At 37.2% G+C, this 24,101-nt stretch overlaps 2 protein-coding genes across 6 annotated transcripts in view; one reads left to right on the top strand and one right to left on the bottom strand.

Annotated features, from left to right (window-relative positions):
• Nucleotides 1-588: 588 nt before the first annotated feature.
• LOC112563900 (POU domain, class 6, transcription factor 1-like) lies at nt 589-18,222 on the bottom strand. Of its 4 annotated transcripts, none has more exons than XM_025238367.1 (10): nt 18,189-18,222; nt 14,065-14,244; nt 7,853-8,057; nt 6,568-6,723; nt 5,498-5,644; nt 3,681-3,853; nt 2,936-3,134; nt 2,516-2,693; nt 1,635-1,855; nt 589-873 (listed from the first exon to the last, which is right to left on the bottom strand). In XM_025238367.1, the coding sequence occupies exons 2-10, from the start codon at nt 14,161-14,163 to the stop codon at nt 749-751; spliced, it is 1,503 nt and encodes a 500-aa protein (XP_025094152.1). In that variant the 5' UTR covers nt 14,164-14,244; nt 18,189-18,222; the 3' UTR covers nt 589-748. The 4 variants fall into 4 exon arrangements, with proteins under 4 accessions (XP_025094152.1, XP_025094150.1, XP_025094151.1 ...); XM_025238365.1 differs by lacking the exon at nt 18,189-18,222 and adding an exon at nt 17,708-17,845; XM_025238366.1 differs by lacking the exon at nt 18,189-18,222 and adding an exon at nt 17,501-17,629.
• Nucleotides 17,799-24,101, top strand: part of LOC112563898 (vacuolar protein sorting-associated protein 41 homolog) — a 16,767-nt gene continuing 10,464 nt past the window's right edge. The window contains exons 1-9 of one of the 2 annotated variants that reach the window (XM_025238355.1): nt 17,799-17,920; nt 18,192-18,267; nt 19,741-19,818; nt 20,506-20,604; nt 21,089-21,172; nt 21,972-22,046; nt 22,420-22,554; nt 22,780-22,902; nt 23,850-23,911. In XM_025238355.1, the coding sequence (XP_025094140.1) occupies nt 18,232-18,267; nt 19,741-19,818; nt 20,506-20,604; nt 21,089-21,172; nt 21,972-22,046; nt 22,420-22,554; nt 22,780-22,902; nt 23,850-23,911 (692 nt within the window). In that variant the 5' untranslated portion in view covers nt 17,799-17,920; nt 18,192-18,231. Of the gene's footprint in view, nt 17,940-18,191; nt 18,268-19,740; nt 19,819-20,505; nt 20,605-21,088; nt 21,173-21,971; nt 22,047-22,419; nt 22,555-22,779; nt 22,903-23,849; nt 23,912-24,101 lie in introns of both variants that reach the window. The other variant, XM_025238354.1, reaches the window with a different exon arrangement.

Below are 24,101 nucleotides of genomic sequence, written 5' to 3'. Positions count from 1 at the left end.
ATTATAACTTAATACATTGAGGTAACTGTCAGCATTCTCATGTAGAGTACACAAACTGCAATAATAGCTATATCATTTTTCAATGAGTCCTCACATTATAACAACAACAAAATTCTTGCAAAGGTAGGAACCAAAAACAGTAAAACCACTTTTGGTCAAGGGAAAGCAAAAATAAAAAGACAGCTGATAATCTTACACAAGGCAACCATAAAAAAAAATCCAGACACAAGATGGTTGCGCTGATTAGAACCCTGAGAAGTGCAACAGAAAGTATACACAAAAGAACATGTACCTGATGCCTTGGCCACATCAGCCTTCTGACGCAAATCACGGAGACAGACTTGTCTACTCACAGAACATACTTGTTTCTTCATGGAATCAACCAATGTAATCTGACGATTTTTACATAAACTGCGTCAAATCTGTCAGCACAAACGTGTTTGGTTTCACCACAACATTGCACTGAGAACACTCCCTACATCTTCCATCTCTGAAGTTCTCCATGATTATGTTCACGGTCATAATCAAGCACAATCATATCTTGCACATAACGGTGGATGTAGTGAACTACTGGCTTTTTTTTTTTTAAAACAGACTTAAGCACCAGCTATTTGAACCTAGGACACACTGACTGCCTTGCACTTGATTTTCATGTGCAGACTTGCTTTGCCAAGGCTGTAACTGAAAGGGTTAACAGTGGGGAATGAAAAGGGAACAAGAGCTTTGCACAAGTCAAAGGGGACTGACATCAGGGAGCTTCTTGCTTCAGTTTCTTGATCGTGTTTTTCAAAGCCTGTCGCTTGTTGCAAAACCACACACGAATCACTTCTCTGTCGTAATTCAGTCTCTCTGATAAGTCTGTCATTTCTGTCCCTATAACAAAAACAGAAATAAATTTAGTAAAATCACATATGTCTCTAAAAGATAATAAACTAGATGGAACTACAGATTTAAAAATCTTACAGCACTAATCCAATGATCAAAGAGAAGCAGGAATATGGAGACTCTCTGCATACTCTCTCTTATAATGACTGCTTGGCAGATGTAGACCATGAGGGTTCAGTCAGCACTGGTGGCAGCACAACCACCAATTTGCATTTAGCCGATGACATAAGCAGATTAGCTAGCAAAAGAACATGAGCTTGGTGGCCTTGCTGAATAATGCCTTGAGAAATAGTTAGCACTGTCAGATATGGATATAAACAACACCGTTGGCATCAGCACAAACATCAGAGTCAAGAGCAAAAAGCTAGAGAAGGTATGCAGTTTCAAATTCTTGGAATCAACTGTAGAGGTGTTCCCCACAATAATGCAGACTACAACAGCACTCACTAAGCTGAAACACATGTGGAATGACATCTCTCTACTCTCAAATCAGGTTAACAGGCTTGGTCATCTTCATCTCTCTACATGCATGCTAGACTTACTGTCTGAAAGCAGACTTGTTCAAGTGAATACACTCTTTGAAGATGGGTGGAGGAAGGGGGGTGAATGATAACTGATGACAACAATGATGGTGGTGATAATGATGGTAATTTCTGATCATTCTCAATTCTGTGCAATGAGTTTTCAACTGCAACATCTCCAGTTTTCAATGACTATATCCAGTCAACTAAATCACTTATGTGCTTTACCTGAAGGATGTGTGTTCCTCTCAAAGTACTGATTTAAAACCTCCAAAGCTTGGGGAGTGAAAGATGTGCGTCGCTTGCGCTTCTTAGAAGGTTCACTGCCAATAAAGTCTGTCAGATTCTGCACTCCATTTTTATATCGTTCTTCAGCCTCACTCATCCACCGTTCTAGGACAGGTTTTATTTTCTGTGCACTTTTAGGTGTGATATCCAGCTTTTCAAATCTCAAAAGACAAAAAACAAAACAGCCTGTCAGTATTGCACCACCCAAAATTAAAAGGAATACAATGATCACCATATTGATACATATATAGTGTAGGGCCATTAAGCCTCAGTGATTGGGGGCCAAACTGCTTAACTGCGGCTTAGGTGATCAGCAGCTTAAATATTTTTTGATAATACATAAATTACAATAAACAATGAAAAAATAAATTTTCTTGATCACAATCCTTTCTCAGTCGCCATTTTGAAAGTAACGCAGTAATCTTACAATCGCGATATTGCTTGCTGCATATAAAATCATGATTTACAGTCTTGAAATTAATTGGGATCCAAGCATTTTGCATGGCTTGAGCAAATTTGCGGATTACTGGACTGCAGCTTAATGGCCCTATGCTTGTATATATGATATAAATATCAGCATAAAATTATATATAACAGATATAAATATATCAGCATAAACACACTAAAACAATAACTCTTTGATACCTTGATTATTCTTCGACCAATTTATTAGCTGCTATCCTTGAATTTTAAATCATTTTGTAAAAGGAAATCATGTTGTAGATCAAATCTGAACAGTCTTTTAAACTTTAATAATATGAAACAACATTGAGAAATATAGCAAGCATAAGCATAAAAAGGCAAGAACGCATTCTCCCTACCTGCAAATGGCTGACTGACTGTATGCAGGCCCTTCTGTTGCACTCAAAGCCTGACCAACCTGTGTCTGAGTCAGGCCCAGAGACAGACGGCGGATTTTAAACTGACGTGCAAACTCCTTGATTTCATCGAGATTGATGCCATCTACTGTTGTGCTCTCTGTACAGTTCCCCACAGTGTCTGAAATAAGAAGGGATGCATGCACATTAACATTTATTTATATTTGGCATCATAAGGACAGAAGATGTAATCTGATAAACAAAACATTGCACTTTATGAACGTTTTTGTCCTTGTTTATAAAATGGCAGGGATGCAAAACCAAAAAAAAAAGAAAAAAAAAAAAGCTTAGCACAGAGAGAAGAAAAGAAATTCACAAAATAATGTACTCACTTGGAAGGAATCCACAAAATAATGCACTCACTTGGAAGCAGCTGGCTGACATTGGGTGGGAGTCCATTCACGGTTGGCGCAGCCGAGGAGGTTAAACTGGAGAGGGAAGCTTTTGTGGGGGAAGCAAGCGCTGACTGTAGTCCTGTGCCATTGTGAGTGTGACTGGAGCTGGATGACGAAGTTCGGTGGTTGGAAGAGCTCACCTGGGACAAGGACATCTGACTAATCATCTGAAACAAACAAGATCAACTGACTCGTAAGGCAAAACATGATTCTCACACAGTCAAGAAAAAATCTTTTACGGTATTCAAAACTTTCAAAACACTTTTTCCCTGCATAAAAAACGTTTTTTAAAGATCCAGAGAGTCAAAGAAGGACAAACAAATTACTACAAACAAAAAGCAAAAGCACTGACTTCTAGCTACATCTATTATCCTAGCACTGACATCTAGCTATGTCTAGTGTCCTAGCATTGACATCTAGTATCGTAGCACTGACATCTAGCAACCTAGCACTAACATCTACATACATCTTACATCCACCATCATAGCACTGACATCTATCTAGCATCCTAGAACTGACATCTGGCTACACCTAGCATCCTAGCACTGAAATCTACATGCATCAAGCATTCTTGCACTAACATCTGTCTACTTCCAGCATTCCAGATGCTACATCTAGCATTTCAGGAGAGTAACAAAAAGTAAATCAAAGAAGAAGAATAACACTAGGACTTTGCTCTACATTTAGCACTAAAGGAACTCAAGAGCCCTCACCTGTGGGCTTACAGCTAGCAGCTGGCCCTGGCTGTTGGCAGTGAGCAAAGGTGGCAAAGCCGCTGCAATCTGACTAGACAAAGATGAAGCAGTTGAGTGGTTGCTACTGCTAGAATTGCTGGAACTGTTGTTGCTGCCATCACGGGACTGATTACTAGATAAACTGTTGGCTGCTGCAAAGCAAAGGTACAGTCATGTTACCGATTAACGTACCATTCACATGAAAAAGGGTGATTCCAATATTGCATGCCTGTGCACACAACCTTTATGACCAAACATGCATATGCATAAGTCAATGCTTCATGGTGGCATCTGAGAGTACATATTCTTATGAAACAATCTAAAGAGATAGGAATATGTAAGGCATACCAAGACTGAAAGTATATAAATATCTAAATACAGTGGTACCTCGACATAGGAGTTTAATTCGTTCCGTAACCTTGCTTGTATGTCAAATTGCTCGTATCTCAAAGCAATTTTCCCCATTGAAATTCATTGAAATGCCATTAATCCGTTGCAGCTCCCAAAACACCACCTCAGTTGTTTTTGTTAAGTGTTTTTGAATAAGAAAAAGTGTATTTACAAGAAGAAACATTTATTTATGAATAACAAATACATATTCTATAAAAACATATTAAATTCTTCGTTTGTGGAAGTGTGTGGGATCTGCTTCAGCAAATCACCGTAAATCGCTCGTGCCTTCTCACACATGATGCTTTGTGTTAAGGTTCCTCCTTGAAGCTGCTTTTCTGTCACCCACACAGTCAATAGTTTCTCCATCTTTTCATGGAGAGAAGTCCGGAGCTTAGAAATTATTGTAACGCCCCTAGCTGGCGTTGTACCCTTTATCAACTCCTGTTTAAGCTCAGAACATAACATTGATGTGCTACGCCCGTACATCCTCGCCAAGTCAATTATTCGCACACCTTGCTCATGTTTTTCTACTATTTCGCGCTTTAATTCAGTAGACATCATCTTCTTCTTCGGACCCATGGTTATAAAAATAAATGGGATAATGTTTTGCAAATGTACAAAAAGCAAAAAAACGCGAACCCAACTTATCAAAAATGCTTCGAAAACGGGAAACAAGCACACAGACTGAGGTCTAGTCTGAGGTGGGAGAAACTGTTAGACGCTGCACACGACCCCAACATCCGCCCCGCATGTTTGGGTCGTGTGCAGCGGTGTAGTGTGCGATTCCTCGTATCTCAAATCTTGCTCTTATCTCGAAGCAAAATATCGCTCGCTCGGCGGCTCGTATCTTAAAACACTCGTATGTCAGGGCACTTGTATGTCGAGGTACCACTGTATACTGAATGACATGTTGCCTCCAGGCATTGCAAAGAGAATGATTTAACCTTTCAAAAAACCAAAAAAACACAATACATCAATAGTAATTGTATGTAGTGATAAGAAGCTATAGTTTCAGATAAAAACTACCAAAAAGATACACATCATTTTCTAATGTAAATATTATAAATAAAACAATAAATAGAATTTAGAATATAGAGAGACATGGGGAAGGTACAAGATAAGAGACTGTGTTCAAGAGAAACTCTTGTCAGCTATAAGACTAAACAGAATACAGGATGATAATGCTTCCTTTCTCCCAAGTATCAATTGCAGCAGCTCATTAATCAACTAAACATAATAAGTACTGAAAATAACAGCCTTTAACTAGCAAATAACATATGAATCTGAAAAGCTGAAGGTGAAATGGTAATAATAATTTTAATTTACATCAGTTGAGATTAAAAAAGGATGTGAAAGTGGAGAGAATTTTACTAAAAAGAAAGAAAGAAACAAATAGTTCTCACCCAGGTTAAGTGGCTGTGCCAGGGCCTGGAGACTGGCCAGGTTGGTTGCAATGATCTGACCATTGGAAGTACTCAGCAGCTGAATCTGCTGGTTCCCACCCGTTGCCAGTGACACAGGGATGCTGATAAACTGTTGCGTTCCATTCCCTACATTAAAAGAACAATAAATTCTTCCCTGAATTTCAGAAACCTATACAGAGGTATTTCACATCTTTGCTAAACAAGCATGACTTTTACCCTTTGTACCAGAAAGCAGGAACAGCATAATATGAAACTAATGGTCAGATCAATCTTAAACATCCCTGTATTCTGAATAGAACTTTATTTATCCCAAAGGGCAATTAAGCAGCTTGAACAGCTACAAACTAATTTACACCACACAAAAAAAAAACAAGTAGAGACTCAATACACCATCACAGAACTCCTCAGGAAGGCATCCCTTATCCTCTCTATTTCTGATCATGTGTTGGCATGAGAGTTTTCACTTTTGCAGTCTGGCTGTAGGTACAGGATGCCTGTATGCAGAACCAATCGTCACCGCAACTCATTCATTCCATGTGCCATTTACTTGATAAACTCTACTGGCTGTGATCTTGTATTAGCCTGAGGTGGCCTGGGGTCACCCACTGTAACTGCTGTCATTGAGAATGTGTGTGTGTGGGAGAGAGAGAATGTGTGTGAGAGAGACAACTATTTCAACATGTACATTTATATAATCTTTTTATATCATGTATATGGATATATTGTTGCTAGTATGAGCACTATCTTGAATTGCCCCTGGGGATCAATAAAGTTATATTGTACAACAACCAGAAATACAATCTTGCGATGAATAAACTTAAATTTTCTTTAAAATTTGGACAACTAATTCTATAACTTAAAACAGGACAGATACATAGATTATGAAAGCTGTAAATAAAATTTCCTGAGCCTGTTTGTACAGCTTGCTTTTACCAACCCTGAGTGGCTACCAGCTCATCTCCCCTCTTACACACAAACATACATCTTCATAGAAAACTGGCCTGTTCTGATGAAGTAAAATAAATAAATAGATAAAATAAATCTAGTACCGGTGGAGACAGGGATTAGAATTTGCTGGACTGGGATGGAGGCTGAGCTGGAACCATTGCTGGAAGAGACAGCCTGCTGGTTTGTCAGGAAAAACTGTGAGGCAACTTGTGGCTGGCCCAACAACTGTGTTTGACTTGTAAGTGTTGGTAACACACCTGTTTCAGTCAGGAAGACAACAATGCAAGATGCATGAAGGTGGTTCCCAACTAAATTTTCTTCAACTGTTTTCTGTTTTCAGTGGGGGAAAGCCACATATTTAAACAACTACTTCCTTAGTAAAGCCCTAATAATTTTCTACCAAACATAGGAGCTGTTATCAGATCCTGCAACCACACTAATGTCTGTTGCTCAAATATGCCACTTTTTAAAAATTTGTATTTATCTTCAACCAAAGACAATAATATAAACACCTTGAAACAAGACTACATTTTAAAGTGTTATGGTTGGTGCTGACAGTGTCATGTTGCTGAGTTCTTCAATGTTTCAAAATGACAATATTTACTAAAAATTGAATGACTTCAAAATAGTTACAATTAATAAGTGCTTCTAGTGATGAGAAAGGGTGACTGTGTCCTGTGTGAAGAAAGCAAAAGTAGGTTACCATATTAACTACTGATTGCTTCAGGTGGAAAGAGTAAAATTTTTTCTAATGCAGCATGTACATCAGAAAAGTTCCACAAGAAAGGCTAATCATCTGCATCTTTATAATCAAACTGATAGAAAATATTATGTGAATCACTGTCACCTGCTACATCTGTTCACCCAAATATCAATACCACAAACCTGAACATGCAGGATGTGTAATATTGTGATACTGCCATCAGTGGCAAAGCAAGCAAAAAAACGTAACTAGTCAATGTGCAAAACTTTGTTTCAGACAAAATTTTATAAAACTGGAAGCTCCATAGTCTGGCAGTTGGCGTAGTCAGCTGTGAAGCTGAAGGTGAAGGTTGCAAGTTTGTGGTCTGCTCAGACCCCAGATTTCCCCTTGTCCATACAACAGCTGCTTAGCAGAAACGGGTACCTGATTTATCAGGAAAGATAAAGACGACGGAAAGAGCACACTGGGTTCTGCCTCTACATGCCCTAGACACATCAAGCCAGTTAAGTACAGTATCCTTATGGCGCTAGACTATGAGACTTCTTTACCTTCTTATTAAAGGAGATGCTTAATGATGCATCAGCAGTAAAGGAAAGTGGAAAAGTCATCACCCATCACAGTGGAAAAGAAAGTTGAAGAAAATCTGAAGGAAATCCTAATGTGACATATTTATTGGAACTGACCATTAATGTCTGACTTGGTGTCTGTTGCTGATGGCGTGGTAGCAGTGTCTGCAACAGATGGTACAGACATAAACAGCTGATCAGCCAGCCCAAGAGCTCCACTACCAGCAATGGATGCATGGGGCAAAGATACTGATGGCATTGTAAACACCGATGACACTGGTGCCAGTGGAGACTGGGTGGACGTTGCAGATAGCATAACATCCTGCAATATAAAGAACCCATGTCAAAACATGCGGTTATCAGCCATAATAAAGTTACAAAAATAAATCAAATATTTATTGGTTGTTTATTACAAAACTTCAAGCTAAGAGTTTGATGTGTGTTGTTCACTGTAATAGGCAGGCTCATGTTGTGAACACCAAACAACTTGAACATTTTGTGACCAGTCTTAACACAAGAGCTCCAGCTAACACCTAAAGTGGACAGGAATATGCCCACCAAACTGCGGTAACTATAGCAGGATCTTATACACAGTAAAAATTAGGATCTGATGATTTCAAGTCAGGAAAAGAATCCTCAAGTGAGAGTAACAACTGAAGTTCTAAATATTATCAGTCAAAAGATCCCTTGAAGAAAAACAGATAATTCAATTCCAGACTAATGAACAATGTCAGAAACAGGCTTTTCCTGAAAAATTCCAATAACTGCCTGATGTTAAATGCATAAAATGGGTAGTCTTTAAACAGCACTTTCGTGTTATTCCAAAAAAGAAAAGAGCATGGGAAAATGGTCTTTCTCTGAAAAACAGATGTTTTGCAAAGCAAACTAATACAAATCAGATGTTTGGATCTTCACTGTGACCAACAGAAAGCAACTACAACACAAACCTCAGTGTGCTCATAATAAAACGTACAGCATCAAAACTTTCTTTATTTTATATGTATAAAATATCTAGTCTAAGCTCTGTGTGTGTTTTTGAGAAAATGAATTTTTAAAAAAAAATCACACTGCAACATTTCCAGTGCACAGTACAAATTGAATTTAAGTTGTCAATCCATGGCCTTCCTTCACCAGTCTGCCTTCTGTTCATTTGTGTTTGTGGCAAGCACACACTGGGTAGACTGTAAGCTGCTTGGTGAAAATCAGTAGAATACTTTTAGTTTTTACACACATGCTCTTCAACTCGACATACTTATTCCTGTCTCAACTCAACAAACTGAAGACAGCTCAGAAGCCCTTCTTCAAATGTTATTTTCATATGTTTCAATGATGTGTAGTAATCACTTATCTGAATGAAGTCACTTACCCCCAGCTGGCAAAGTCAAGATAACGATGATGCCTACCAGCTACTTTACTTAGCAACAGTAACTGTAGAATCGCCCAGCCAAGAAAAATGTTCCTCTACAGCAAAGACTGAAAAACATTTAGGTAATATGTGTGTGTGTGTGCAGGTGCGCATGTGTAGGCATGGGCATTTTACTTTAAAGTTCTTTGCATGTCAAAGTGCTATGTAGGTATACATGCCAGAACTGATGACAACAAAGTAAACAAAACTCACCAAAAACTTATTTTGAAACCAATGACACACAGGAATACAGCATTTTTTGGAAAATATTATGAAGTAAGGTATGTATATGGTCTTTCTTGTAAGCTGTGGGTACGCATGGATACCAAAAACAGAGAACTAAAATGGTTTGCCATGTCTGTAGATTTGTTCTCAATTTATTATGGTATCAAATGTCATGAAGTGACTGCTGTGTAAATAAATATGCACAAAAGATGACAACATGTATTAACTACAATAATACAGTGTATAGTCCTGGAGCAGTTTTCTTTTTTTATTATTGCTCTTGTTGACAACACTTTATGCCTACGATGATTAACAGCCTATCTCATGCTCTCTGGGAATAAAATACAAAAATAAAAAAAAGTATTTACCATGGCAATGAAAATGTAAATTCATTTTTGTACATATTAAAAATGTCCCAAGTTTTGTTTTAACCCAGCTAAACATTTCCTTTTTATTTATATGTCAAAGTGTCCTCGGCATATCAGGCATTTACTAGGAAAGAAAAGCTCATTTGGTGGGCCAATAATGCTGACCAAGTATTGATTCATTTTCTCTCTCACCCAGCCTCAAGTCTTGTCACTTCCTACAATCAAATCACCTTGATTGTTCTGGTTGCATAGCAACTCCAGTGAGAGGCAGGTCTCAGGTGACACAACCTCCCCTTCAACAAACCCAGCTCCTTGAGCCTGTTGTTGTACAAAACACTGTTAATGCACTCATAAATCCCTGTCTGATGGAACGTTTATCCAGCTGCTGCTGCCACTATGGAATGATCATTGCAACTGTCATTGTCAAATGGAACATAAAAGTGCCTCATTTCTCTGTCCTCCTGTGATTATAAACTCATTAACTATACCCATATTGAAACACATGCCAAAAAAAATCAACAGAAACATTCTGGAATATTTGACATTATATCTAGCACCCTTGGTTCCTTACATAATGAGACAAAGGTCTCAATATTAAGAGAAAATAACACTTTTTTAATTTTTTAATTTATCCCAGAGAGCAATCATTATTAATTCTCTGAAACTGTTTCTAATCAACAAAGATGAGCCCTAAAATTACTAACACTTCATGGGCGGACTATACACAATAGTTTCATATGTTCAAATTGTAACTAGTGTTTAGTCTTCCATGAAGATATTTATAAGGACGTAGGAAAGAAAGAAAAACAGATGAAGACAGATTATAGCACTACTTCGAAGATTCTTATTTCTCCCAGCATGACTACTTTGAAGCTACTGTACTTCCAGTCCAGTCCAAACCACAACACCAGGTTAAACTGGTAAGCCACTGGCCTAGAATACCAAGTAAACGAAACCTTGAGGGATACATTAACGTGGTAGTTGTCCAGAATAGAAAAATATTCCCTAGATATCTCTGGTCTGGTTTATCTTTTATGATTTTAGGCTAAACCCAGTGATGTTCTTTGTGTGAAGTTAATCTATGGTGTACTATTTCAGTGTTTGTCACATTGGTTTTGATATGATGTGTCCTGCTAATAAATAGGGTGACACAAGTAAGTTCTAGAATCCCATTGTAGCCAAGCCATTTGCAAATGGTTAGCCACACAAAAATCCATTGGTACCCTGGTAAAACATTAATAAATGCTGACAAATGAGCTACCTGTCCCATACTGATAATGAAAGAGATCATTAATGGGCTGACTAGCCCAGAATATGACTCACTGTATGCACAATCAATGTTATCCTGAGTTAAACTGTACCCAAGCACCTGTGAAATTTGCAATCTTTTTTCACAGAGCTGAAAGAGACCAGTACTTCTACTCTTTCCAAACAGCTTGAACCATACAATGGGTATGGAATATTTTGAACACAAGCTGTGCCTTTTAAGCCACACAAATTAAGTTACTCATGCTCCAGTTCAGTATTTGGCATTGGCTATAGAGCATTTCCTAATGAGTTTGGTTTACAAAAAAGCCTTTATCTGGAAATAAAAACAAGAACTTAGTACAAGGGGTATGCAGCAGAAAACCCTATACACGGAAATGTCTTATTCTCACACACACACATATATATATGTGAACTCTCTCACAATCACCGTATTTAACTGAAACTCTTCTGAACTACACTGGTGCCATAATGGTATTTGAAAATAACTTAAAGCTTTAAAACTATTTTTAATTTTGATGTATTAACAAATTACAACTCAGGAGACAAATTAGGACACCACCGACAAAACTTAAGGCTAGGTGCAGTTTCATTAGCATGCAGAAAGACACATGCTTGTGAACAGTCTGGAGCAGTGGACAAGAAAAAGCAGTGCAGGCATTCAACAGTGTATTTATACATGAACCAAGGCAGAAATCAATAGGACGGCACCAAGTCCCTTCCTCACAAGGCTAGAATAATGATTTTCTGCCAAGACTGGATGTGGCTTCAATATTATGTGGGTGGCTGCTACACAAGCACTCTGTGTATTCCAGTGTTAGCATTGCACATGCATGCATGCATACATCCACATCAATGGTGTTTGCACTTATGTGCATATGTATACCTTTCTGTGAAAATTGCCTTGTCACACTAGGGGAAAAAACTGTCCACCCAGTGTCTCTCTCTTTCTCTCACACACACAAACACAGAGGCATTCTTGCTTCCAGCACTCACAGTATTGTAAACTGTATGTTGTAAGACTTGTAAGTTATTTCCTTGCTAAATTGTCACAGTATCCCTAAGCACAATATTCTAGTTCAGTACTACATTAAAAACACTGTAACTTCTAGTACTTAAAATATTTGTCAAATTCTTTGGTGATGGTAAAATAGTAAGAAGTATAAATCCTATCATTTACATGATGGAATGCTTCCATTATGCATAAGCCAAATTCAACATGTATGGCATAAGTTATCACTGTCATCTTCACAGCACAAATGTTGTAGGTATAAATGTATATAGTGCTGACAAAGATCTCATTTTCAAGCATTTAGAAAGAAAGAGTTATAATGTTGTCGTTTGTATAACTATTATTTAAGTGACAAAAAGATGTGAATTGTTTCATCTATAAATTTCTTCTTGTCGCCATTCAAGCTGCACAGTTATGTAAATACAATAATACTAAAAGAGAAAGTTAACGTAAAATTTACAATGATAAACAGAAATATTTATAAAGTTAAAGTCATTATTCTTATTAAGTTATTAGAAATTTTCTGTGCCCTGAGTAAGAATCAAAACATTAAATCATTTCTGCAATAGGAGGTAAATTCTCTTATTTTACAAAAATCTAAGCAACTAGCTGTTTAGTGTTAATTTCCTGTAGGCAGTCTTTAGTTGTATTTGTAACACAAAAAAATACAGCTACAATTTCCAGACTAATTAATACATATGAGAACAGGACAAAACTAATAAGCAGGTTACACAGTTTCTTGTGGCTGTTTTATTGCACCTATTGCAACAGGTCACAAGAAAACAATACCTAATGCATTGCCAAAATCTGCAACAAGAATTTTGTAACTCTCTACTCTTTGATATGTACCACACTTTTTTCCACTTATCACTTTATGACAACACTCTTTTATGCAGAAACGGGATTTTAGTTATTTTATTTGTAACTAAGAGAAACTTTAAAAGGAAATAATGGTCTGACAGAAAACCTTCAAAAAGAAAAATAAACTATCAATTTCAAGGAAACAAAATTAGCAATTTGTGTTCCGACCTACATGTTTCATTTAACTTATCCACGTGGTCATGGGTTTTGTTAACAGAATGCAGAATATAAGTCTGAAGATGAAATTCTTGTACATCCAACACAACTGAATTCTTTAGCTGAAAAGTATTTTGGACTTGGCTGAACAAAAGAATTCTGAAACTCTTTCTTTAAACCCAGCAGTTGTGAGAAATTTCAAATAAAAAGAATGACATTTAGGAACTTTTAATCATGTCTCTGAAATCAAATGATAGATCATTAAAAAAAATCATTTAGATGGCAAAGGGCAAGTTTCTAAACTGTTTAATGCCAGCATATTCCACCTACTTTAGAATTTTAATTTGGGTGAAATTAATGGCAATTAATATTGACAGATTAAATACTACTTTCTGATTCTAGCACTTAAGCAATACAATAATTAACAAAGCACATAAAACATCTATCTATCATTATGAGTTTCATCTGTTTTAAGGATAAGAGCAGTTTAAAAAATATATTATTCAGAATCCTCTGCAAACATTGATGCAGAAGTCACAAGCATGTCCTTTCATCAACAAACTGACCAAACCATTGTAGATAAAGCAAGAAATTCATCATATTTCATACAGCTCTAAGCCCAAAGTAAAGGAAAATATGATACCCCGCCCTTTCCTCACCTGATAATATCAATCCACATTGAAGCCTGCAGCCACCAGCCTTTCCACTTGCAATTCATTTCTGATGCTTGACTTTCCATTATATTCCCAAACTATGCCACAACTGAAAACCGATAGATCTTCTCCCTTCTGCTGCGTCAGATTTTCCGCCACGCATATACTGACTGTGCATGTTCAACATTTCCCCTGCTTCCGCAAGGAAAGTCAAATTCACCTCATTCCATATTATTAACATAGATTTGTTAATGAGAGATCATTATTACCTGCATAAGATGCTATTATGTACCTGCGTAGAAACACGAGGTCTTGTGGCAGGCACAAGTGAGGCGAAAGAAGGCAAAGATATTGGAAGCCAAGGCTTGAAACTAGCCACATACCTGTTTGATGATGGCTGTCTGAGCAAGCTTGGCTGGATCTGGTTTTGTCTGGCCATTGAGAATTTCAGGGCTGGTGCCATCGTTGGAGTCGGTATCCATGGTGTAGTGGCGAAGCCAGTGCCAGAGTCAGGCAGCAGCTACAGGTTCAGGTCCAGGGCCCGGGCATCAACTTGTAGAAGCCTGGCATGCACACAGACAGACTGCCAATAACATCACTTTCATTGATCCTAAAGGCCACCTCTGACTAGTAACAGATCTGTTTTTCAGCACTAGGCACCCCTTTCTGATCACTTCCTAATTTTCGCAAGTTTTTGTTGGTATTTACCACTTAGAAACAAACTTTTTCCTTGGTATTGATTTTTCCAGACACTGATGTGAATATTTTATAGAAGCCAGTGATTATAATAATAGTGAACAAGGAGGCATCGTAATATCCAAGTGAGGCTGGCTGGAGAGGGAGGAGCAGCTGCCACCCTGGCTGTGGTGTCGTGTGGTGTGAAGCAATGCTGCAGTGCTGGCCTGGCTCTGCTGTTGATCAGTGTGCTGTGCAGCACAGTCTCCAGGCATGCTGGCACTGATCAACAGGACACCCACCAAAAGGTCCTAGTGTAGTCTGAGCTATGTTTCATGAAGCGGTGGATAGGTGTAAAAATGGACATGGTTATAAAAAAAATTGAATGGGCCTTTCATAATTATCAAATAAGAAGCTTTGTCGATTTCAAAACCATGGATAAATTGAACATTTAACACAGTGAGTGGATATAAGTTTTTTGTTTTTTTTAATAGCCAAGAAAACAAAGAAACTGCAATAAAGTGACTGTTGACATGGTCAGTTGTACACTATGGAAACAGCAATGATTCACTACATTTGTCTTTTTAAACTTGCATGTCAGGATTTTCCCTGCATGTTGCTACTGAATTGGCACTGACATATTCCTGCAGCATTTTAACTAATGTCTCTGCAAGAAATGTATGATAGTGTTGACTGTAATTTTATGACAAATGTACAAAGAAGTGCATATGCAGCATTTAGAACAGTGAAAAAATGAAAGGTATGTTCCCACCCATCCCCAGCATAAAGCATCATAACATTACATGAAAAAGGCATTCAACTGGACAAAATGATGCTACAGATAATTTCTCTCCAAATATAGTATCTAAAGGGGGATGAATGTTGATGGGTCCTTTCAAGTACTCTGCCCATCCCAAAATAAAACAAAAACTTCATCTATGCTTCTGACAGTTGTAAAATACTCAAAGACGAAGGCGTTTTCGATTTTAAATGAAGTGACTCCTCAGTAGGATTAAATGAAAGACAGCATTTATATTAGACTCTTATCACAGAGATAAAATAAGAAACACTGGATGATACTTATTCTGACATACAAATGTAAGGGAGCTAAGTTTACATCTCATAGACATTAACCAGTCTCATAGCCCACACGATTTCCAAAATCTTCTACTTATCTTAAAAGCTAAAAAAAAATATGATCTGAATTAGTTTTTTTTTAAAAATGGCTCTAATACTTTTAAGTCTAGTCTAATTTAAATGCAGCACAAAATATGTTGAGCTTTCAGATTACAAATAAAAAAGGACTGGTAAGCATATGAACCTCCCAAAACCTTTAATCTCTCTCTTCTCACTCTCAAGCAAGCATGTTACATTATGGTAATACTTATTAAGTGCAACACAAAACATTAAAAACTCTTTGATTTTTTTTTTTATAATAAAAGTATACAATCTTGCTTGTCCAAGATTTTATGATGTCACAACAAAAATGAAATTCTTAAATTATACTTATGCCCCATAACCCAAACTCAATTATGAGTGTGTGGGCATGTGCATGCATGCACATGCTCACACACATATGCATGCAAGCAGATGTAAATGCAACATACAAAGATACATAGTACACATATATCTGGGAAAATATCAAAATAAAACAAAAGAAAATGTGTAAATGAATCCTATTACATCATCCCAACTGCCAGTCTTTCGTCTCTAAGGCTAATTTTAGATAAAGTACAAGCCATATTTTTCCTCCATTAGTCTATTTACAAATGCCACTGCAACAAAAAAACGATAACAACAACACAAAATTCATGTCTGAACAGCATAAAACTCATGAGATATCTTCATTGCATTACCTTTGTAAACTAAACAATATACAACTGAATTATGTATTGCTGGTCAGCAAAAAAAAAAGTAAAGAATTCTTTCTGTTATCTGAAATATAAAATTATACATTTAATAGCTCCTTTGGAAAAATGCCAAGAATTTCTGTTTCACTGCATATGACTGAAAAGAGACTGCTGCCAATATGCAGTCTGCTGTAGGCTTGGAGACCCTCCAGGACACTTGCCTTGCCCAGAATAATCTCTATTGGGAAAAAAATCAATAAATGCCTACCAGAGTTGCCATGACAACTGACTGTTTCAACAGCCAGTGGGAGGCTCTTGTCATGACCAACAGGAATGATATTACCCTGCTGGGCAAATTCATTATTAATGGAAAATCTTTTTGTTTAAAATAACAAAAGACTTCACAATGTTACTTGTTACAAAAAAAAAAACAATTTTTAATGAAAAAGTATTTTGTCCATATGTCTTCTCCATGAGTGAAAATTTCTGTGCTTTCACTATGTTCAATCTTCTAAAACATCTGTTAGAGGTCTTCTTATCCAAAGCATTTAGACTGGAGGGGGGGAAAGGTCTGATAATTACCAATGAGCTTGTCTGACATACTAAAACACATTACAAATATATGATATATGTACATAGTATAAAATACATGTTCAAATTTTTTTATGTTTTTTTTTTCACCAACTTTTCTAAATGTTTATAAACTATACCCTATAAAAATGTTGGCAATTAAAATAACATTTGTAACATGCCGTTGAATGACCCTATATATCAAATGAAAAGGATTATTTATATATTAGTTTCATATATAGATAATCAACCTATAATTTAGCACATTTATCTTTTTGAAATCAGTGGTTATAAAAATGACATGAACAATCGAGATCTGGGGTCTTCTAAAGAACGTGCACTTTTATGCGAATATGATTACCGTTTATGAAAAGTTATGCTCTCTAAATAATGTATTTTGCAGACATTATGATAATCACTGTAAACAGTGTCATGTGCATGTCACATGGCCAAACACTCTGAGATTCTACTAGCAAAGGAGACAGGAGGTACGATCGAGTACGGAGGAAACGTACAGCTGCACCCACAAAATTTACCGCAGAAGCCTTTCCGAGTGTCAGCGTCCAAAAGGCAGCATTTCTCGGAGCAACGATCTCTCCTCCAATTCAACTGATCGATTTGCGCCATGAAACGAAAGGGGTTTCAGTGCTGCATGTTGTTTATAAATTATGTTAATATCAACATTTTATGTATGTATGTCATCATGGTTGTCTCATTTACTTACCAAAAAGCATGAAACGACCGACAATTTCAATCCAATTCTACTCCTACAGTACTAGAGAAACAGCGTTCACGTCTCTCGTCTTCTTCGAACAGCAAACGAAGAGCATTGTGAGGATACGAGCCATTCCACAATACATGCGCATTTTTAAATAAATTATGCTAATTCCGAAATAATCATAAATAAATATAAGATGTCCCTCCTACTCACCTGCGGACTTGACCCTGCGGAAGGCCCTGTACTATGATAACAGTGAACTCCACCAACAAATGGCTTCCGAGCGCGAAGATTAGTTTTTTTTTTTTTCTATTTTTGGGCACACAGGCTCCGATTTCAAGGCATCGTTCGAAAGCCAAAGATAGGGAGCAGCTCATTATGCTTCCGCCGTACAAAGGCTATCGCACAAAAACAATAACTCATTGAATAAGAAAATAAAAAAAATGTAAGCCCGAACAGCAGAAATTTCTGCATATTTTTGTCGGCAAGGTTTGAAATTCTGGAAATTGAATTTAACAGCCGCTTTTAATTGATTGCTCCCTGCTCGAGTTAAAGAATGAAAATCGACCTCTTGTTTCAATTATTCAGATATTTGTGTAAAGGAGGATTAAACACACACAAATGATATTAATGTTAAAGTTTCAACTGACTCATAAGCATGCATAATTTGTAATATCGTGATTGATTTTCTTACTAGAAGGGGGAACCATGTCATATGATCGCTGGAGTTAGACAAAATGGCGACCTACGCGTCTGCGACTAGTACGAAGAAAGTGAGTATAGGTCTTTGGTGCACATTAAATGAGTGGCACTAATTGCCACATTTTCAACATTGCCTTACATTTCACATGTTTTTGAGTATCTGGATAACATATTTGCAAAGCCATTTAAATTTTTTCAATCCATAACAAGATTTGTAACGTAGAGCAATCGTTGTATACACATTAGAGCCTTAGAACATTAGGATCACTGGGCTGTTTGTGCGTAATTTATATATGCGTGTGTGTGTGTGTGAGAGAGAGAGACTTAATGTTTATTGTACGTTACAGTTCGTATATTTACGGCGTTTAATAGTTCTATCCAGCAGCAGAGATTAACTGGGATGGTATTGTAAAAGTTTTTTCTTCGCTACCATATAGGCCTGAAATATTCACAGTTTGGAAAAAAAATATGCGTCATATTCAGTTTTTTTGGTTGTTTTTTTATCCTTTGCCTGTTGAAGGAACGAAAGGAATAGGAAGAATCTATGACTTCCTGACAGCTTGGCTATCAAGTCTTTGGACATGATCACAGTGTATATTATTGTCACTGCTCCCATTATCATGACTAAAGATTGTGTTTATTGGTTACTGCATGAAATATCTAGTGGAATCGATAATGAAGGTATTCAAGTCACCATGCAGTTGTCATGAGAAACAATCCAAGGTGCATCCCTTTTTTATATTAGGAGATTTTCTTACCTTATTTGACTGTTTTATCACCTGAACATCACCTCAATCATACCAGCCCAAAACTTGATTTAATACGGACCATATCCTTTTTTTTTGACTCATTTAGTTTCTCGCAATGCAACAAATTCATTGTAAGAAAAATATTAATTCACTGTTTAAATTCATTATTTTAATTTCATATATATAAAATATAATTATCTATCAGCTATAGAAGCAGTGAGTGTTAACTCTCCCTTCCCCCAATTACAGAGCTGTTTGGGAAATAAGCATCAATTTTATTGAGTTGGGGGGTTATTGCACTCATCTATAGAGATTAACCCTTCCCCTGTAACCCACCCAGCAGATGTCCAGCAAAAGCAGCTGTCTGATTTATCAAATAAGGCAAAGGAAGCAGATGGAGAGGCCATGGCATCTAATGATGGTGAATCACTCCCTGCTTCTATAGCTCCAATTTTCACCCAGCTGGCCCAGCCTGACTCCATATATACAGAGGGTTGGGAAAGGTAAGGCAGCGAGGAAGAGGAGATGGGCACTGCCCTCAGGTAAAGCTGGCTGAGAAAGGTGGGGTCTCTAACACCTCACCCCATTTTTCCCAACAAACTGAAAAGGATGACTTTTACCTTACTTTACCTCTATAGCTGCTAGGCGCCAAATCAGTAACTAATCAACTGAGCAAAAGGTAGTAACCTAGTGGCCATAGGGTCATAGACAGTGTGACTCCTCTTTTTTTTGTCCTAATCAGTATTACATATTATCCGATATTACTGATCACAGACAAGTTTTGTTGTCTTCTAGCAAGAAGATAGAGAGGAGGCCAATAGCTCATCTGAAGAAGAGGAGGATGAAGATGGTGATGATACAGAATCTGAAGAGGTAGTTTTTAGTACTGTTATATCTCCTATTTATTAAATTACACTGTTGTGACTTAAAAATAAATTACTTCCTTCATTTGGAAATATATGGGCTTCTATTAGTATTCATTTTTACTTAGTGTTCACCACTTTCCTAACATTCCTGAATACCATCCTGAATAAGAGGCACAAAGACTCGTACAGTTGCCTTAGGAGGTTTCACATGTATGTGAGAGAAGGTGTAGGTGTGCATGTGTGTTGAATGTCTTGTATGGGTGTGTCTGGCAGTTATGTTTATGCTCATATTATATTTGTTATGCTCATCTTATGTTGGTATATGTGGTTGGGCTTATGAAGAAAAGAAAAATTTCTGTCCTGGACTTCTTCTGACAGACGATAAAGTTTGATTTGATTTAACTGCATGTCATAAGAATAAATGATCTTCTTCATTTGGAAATGAAAGGGCTTCTGTTAGATACTATTAATTTTTATTTAGTGTTCACAACTTTTTTAATGTTAACAGTGTGTCTTAGGTTCCATCTCTGAATGTGTGAGATTACTTTGGATGATGTCATTTATAATTTTTATTTTTTTTGGGGGGGTAATTGTTTACCCACTTCCTCTCTGACTTTCTTTTATAATTATATGTATGCATATTTGTTTGAAATATACAACATTGTATACCTGTAATATCACATATTATTTTCAGGAACCAGATGAGCCAAAGCTGAAATATGAGCGTCTGACAAATGACCTGAATGCCATCCTTAGCAAAGATGCAGCTAGCTGTATTGCTGTCCATACAAAGGTTATGATTTGCATTGCTCTGGCATTATGAAAAACCATTTGGAAACTTGCCGTGTGGGTCATGTACTTACTAAAGATTTAAATTTGTGCTGCTGTCAAAAACATTTGCACCCAGTCATCTTGGGTAGCAATCCTCAAATGACATTTTATCAGACTAGTGTTACAAGGAAACTGAGTTACAATAAAGATCAGAGAATCTCGTTCATTGCTGAGTAGGCTACACATGCTGGCAACATGTTTGAGTATATCATCAAGTTATTAACAGATCTGCATGGCAACCTTTGCAACCATTGTACTACTCATAGTCAAAAGTGGCTTGAGTAATGTCTCATTTTATATATCAGTAACAAACAGAAATAACAATAACTGAAAGACAGTTTTTTCTGCCTCATTCATTCAGGTTTGAAGGTTTTGAGTAAGTCTTGTTCTTTATTATAGACACTATCTTAATGTATTTTACTGTTTGCCATAATTTTTACTTCCAGTTCCTTGCTCTGGGGACTCACTGGGGTATGATTTTCATTCTTGACCACACAGGGAACAATATCCGGGATAAAGAAATCATGGCTGTAAGTAAGATGTTTATTTATTGCCTAGTTAAACATTTTAAACCCACCCTACTTACATGCATCTCCAACTGCTACATTTTGTCTGCAAGTCCATTCCTTCTGTAAGTAGTGCAATTCCCTTGCTTGGCTATCCCACTCGCACAAAAAAGCATGTATTTTCTATATCCCTGCTGCAGTCCCATTAAAAGGGCAACTATCTTCAAATCACCACAGAGGTGCCAGCTGTACTTGTTATGCTTAATGGAATTCAATAGGTGCTTTAGGTTATCGTATGTCCCTTTCATGTGGACGGCATGCCCTACTCAAATAAATACAAGATAGTTTCCATAGTACAAAAGCACTACCTTAAGACTCAGTTTCGAAGAGTCTACAAATAGTCTCCATTCTTGTAGGTCACGAGTGAATTCTGAGGCAACAGTCATTTGTGTGGTGCTTGGCTCTCTCCACACCATGAGGACTGTAAACACCACTGATAGTCTTTTTTTATTCGACTACTGTGGAATCTGTGTTCCACTTGTAGCACAGCTTGTATGTGGGATGATGTGTGCATGTTGGTATTATGCAATGTGATGCAATATTACATTATTCTAGGCTTGATTAGGATGTTATTACAGTCCTATTGGATAAATTTACATGGTGAAAGATAGAAAATAAACTATATCAAATATCTTCATAACTAGAGCCAATAATCATTTTTGATGGTCATATTTGTGTTCAGCACACCAAGATGCTACAGATTAGGAACGTTTTAAGTTGGTGTTGACAGTGTAATGCCAGTTATCTCTCCTGATCATTGCAGCACACCACCACAGTTAATCAGATCAGCATTGACGAGAAGGGAGAATACCTCGCCAGCTGTTCTGATGATGGAAAGGTAAGCATATAAGACATACTATAATTTCAACTAGTTTCCAGAATATGAAGTATTGGGAAGCTGACAAAAATCTTTATGCAAGGACATTATTAAGACAAAGTTCATTTAGACAGTATTCAGTGAATAGATAAATATGAGAAGTTTCATTTATAACATGCTGGAAGCTACTGAACAGTTAAAATCTAAAACAGATTATTCTTGTAACCAACTCTTCCACATAATTTCTAAACCTGCGAATGTGCACACTTAAGAATGAGCATGCGTTCATGTTAATATGCATGTTCATACTGGCAGGTATGTGTACACATACAACAGTATGCACACTCACACGCACATGCACTTATGTATGAAAAAAACTTGTTGCTCTTGACAGGTTATGATAGCTGGCTTGTATGGCACAGAACTTAACCAGACAGTGTCGTTTGACCGGCCCGTTAAGTCTGTGGGAATAGATCCTTATTTCACCAAATCAGGGCGTGGCAGACAATTTGCTTGTGGAGAAGAAAAGGTATGCATTTGGATGTAACTGCATGACACTTTCTTTTTCTCTCACTGTCACTAAACACTAAAGTGTACTACCAGACCTTAAGTGTTAAAAAAGCAAAAATTTATTTCTTATTATAAAATTTCAAAATTTGTGTTCTACCCATAGATAGATATTTATAATGAGTATTAATACTCATGACAGTTTAAAACTGATGTCTCTTACTGAACATTGTGCACATTCTTTCAGCTGGTTTTGAATGAGAAGAGTGGTCTCTTCAGAACCAACAAGGCCATAACAATCCATCAAGGGGAGGGACCTGTTCGCAACATCAAGTGGCACACAGATTTTATTGCATGGGCTAATGATGAGGTACCAATCAGATTTCCTTAGCTCCAATTTAATACTCGTCTGGAAGAAAAAGTATAATGCCAAAGTTTACAGGTAATCTCCACAACTTTAAAAAATGCCCAAATTTCATGATTGAAAGGATGCAGCATGAAAACAATGCATGCATGGTAAATATGTAGTTCTTTACAATTTCAGAAGGAGTCTACAGCTTTCTACTTTGAATGAAAACTGTTGCACCTATCATGCAGATATTCTTTTTGCTGTTCTAGAATTATACACAATGGAAAACCCAGACTCTATTTTAAAAGGCATGCATTATTATGGAAAATTTGTCACGTATCTCACTTTCAGTTTTTGTGGAATTTGTACTAGCTACAGGCAGTCAAAAACTGTGTTTATATCTTTTTAACCTGACTGATTGGCTGGGTGGGTAGGAAAGAGCTTCCATCTAGAGGGGATTTTGCACTATTAGGGAAGAGAAAACCAGATTACCTGGAGAAAAAAAACCCAATGGTCAGCCTTGCAAACAGGTGCCACATACAGAAAATGTCCCACAATGAGATCTGAACCTAGAGCCTCTCTTTGCAGTGGGGACAAGCTGTTGTTTGTTTAGTAGGAGAGTGCTACCACCTTGTAGCTTTTTCACGCTATGGGGGAGAGGGAGTGGGGAGTAAACTGGAGTACCCAGAGAAAATCCGCAACACCCAGCCCTGCAAACAGGTGTTGGTGACAAACTGCTATGGGTGTTGTCCTTTTATAGCTCATCAAGGGGAGAGCATCAGGGCTGCCAGCCATAATCTTTTCAGGAGTCCATGATCTTTTCTTCAGCAGAGCATTTTCTTTTACATTATAGGTGTTGCTAAGACATAGTTTTTGCGGACATGCAGTAAAAGCAGTAGCTTTTTTAATGCTCATGCAACACCAAATGCAGTTTCCATTTCATAATTGGTGGCTAATCTTTTCCGCAGGGAGTCAGAATGTACCATACCAGTTCTAGGCGTATAATTACAAAAATTGCCAAAAATCACAAGTAAGTTAAATATGTAGAGTCTACCAGAACTCTCAAGTAAACCTAACTCTTTACTGTTCATAGTTTCTTGGTCTGCCAAGTAGATGTGTTTTTGATGATGTATGATCGTATAAAATGTAATAAGTTAATCTGTGGAATTTTCTCTTTTCTTTCGAGAGGTTATGCAAGTGATTTTACTGTTAAGTGTTGG

This window comes from Pomacea canaliculata, linkage group LG5 (assembly GCF_003073045.1).
Source record: "Pomacea canaliculata isolate SZHN2017 linkage group LG5, ASM307304v1, whole genome shotgun sequence".
NCBI classification, from domain to species: domain Eukaryota; kingdom Metazoa; phylum Mollusca; class Gastropoda; order Architaenioglossa; family Ampullariidae; genus Pomacea; species Pomacea canaliculata.
Note: the sequence above shows the minus strand (reverse complement) of the source record. Positions and strands in the feature narration are given on the sequence as shown.

Coding starts and splice junctions, on each gene's coding strand:
- LOC112563900 (XM_025238367.1), bottom strand. CDS start 14,163: ATGGATACCGACTCCAACGATGGCACCAGCCCTGAAATTCTCAATGGC. Junction 3,135..3,680: donor TGCTAGCTGTAAGCCCACAG/GTGAGGGCTCTT, acceptor TGTTTGTTTCAG/ATGATTAGTCAGATGTCCTT. Junction 2,694..2,935: donor TGTCAGCCAGCTGCTTCCAA/GTGAGTGCATTA, acceptor TTCTTATTTCAG/ACACTGTGGGGAACTGTACA.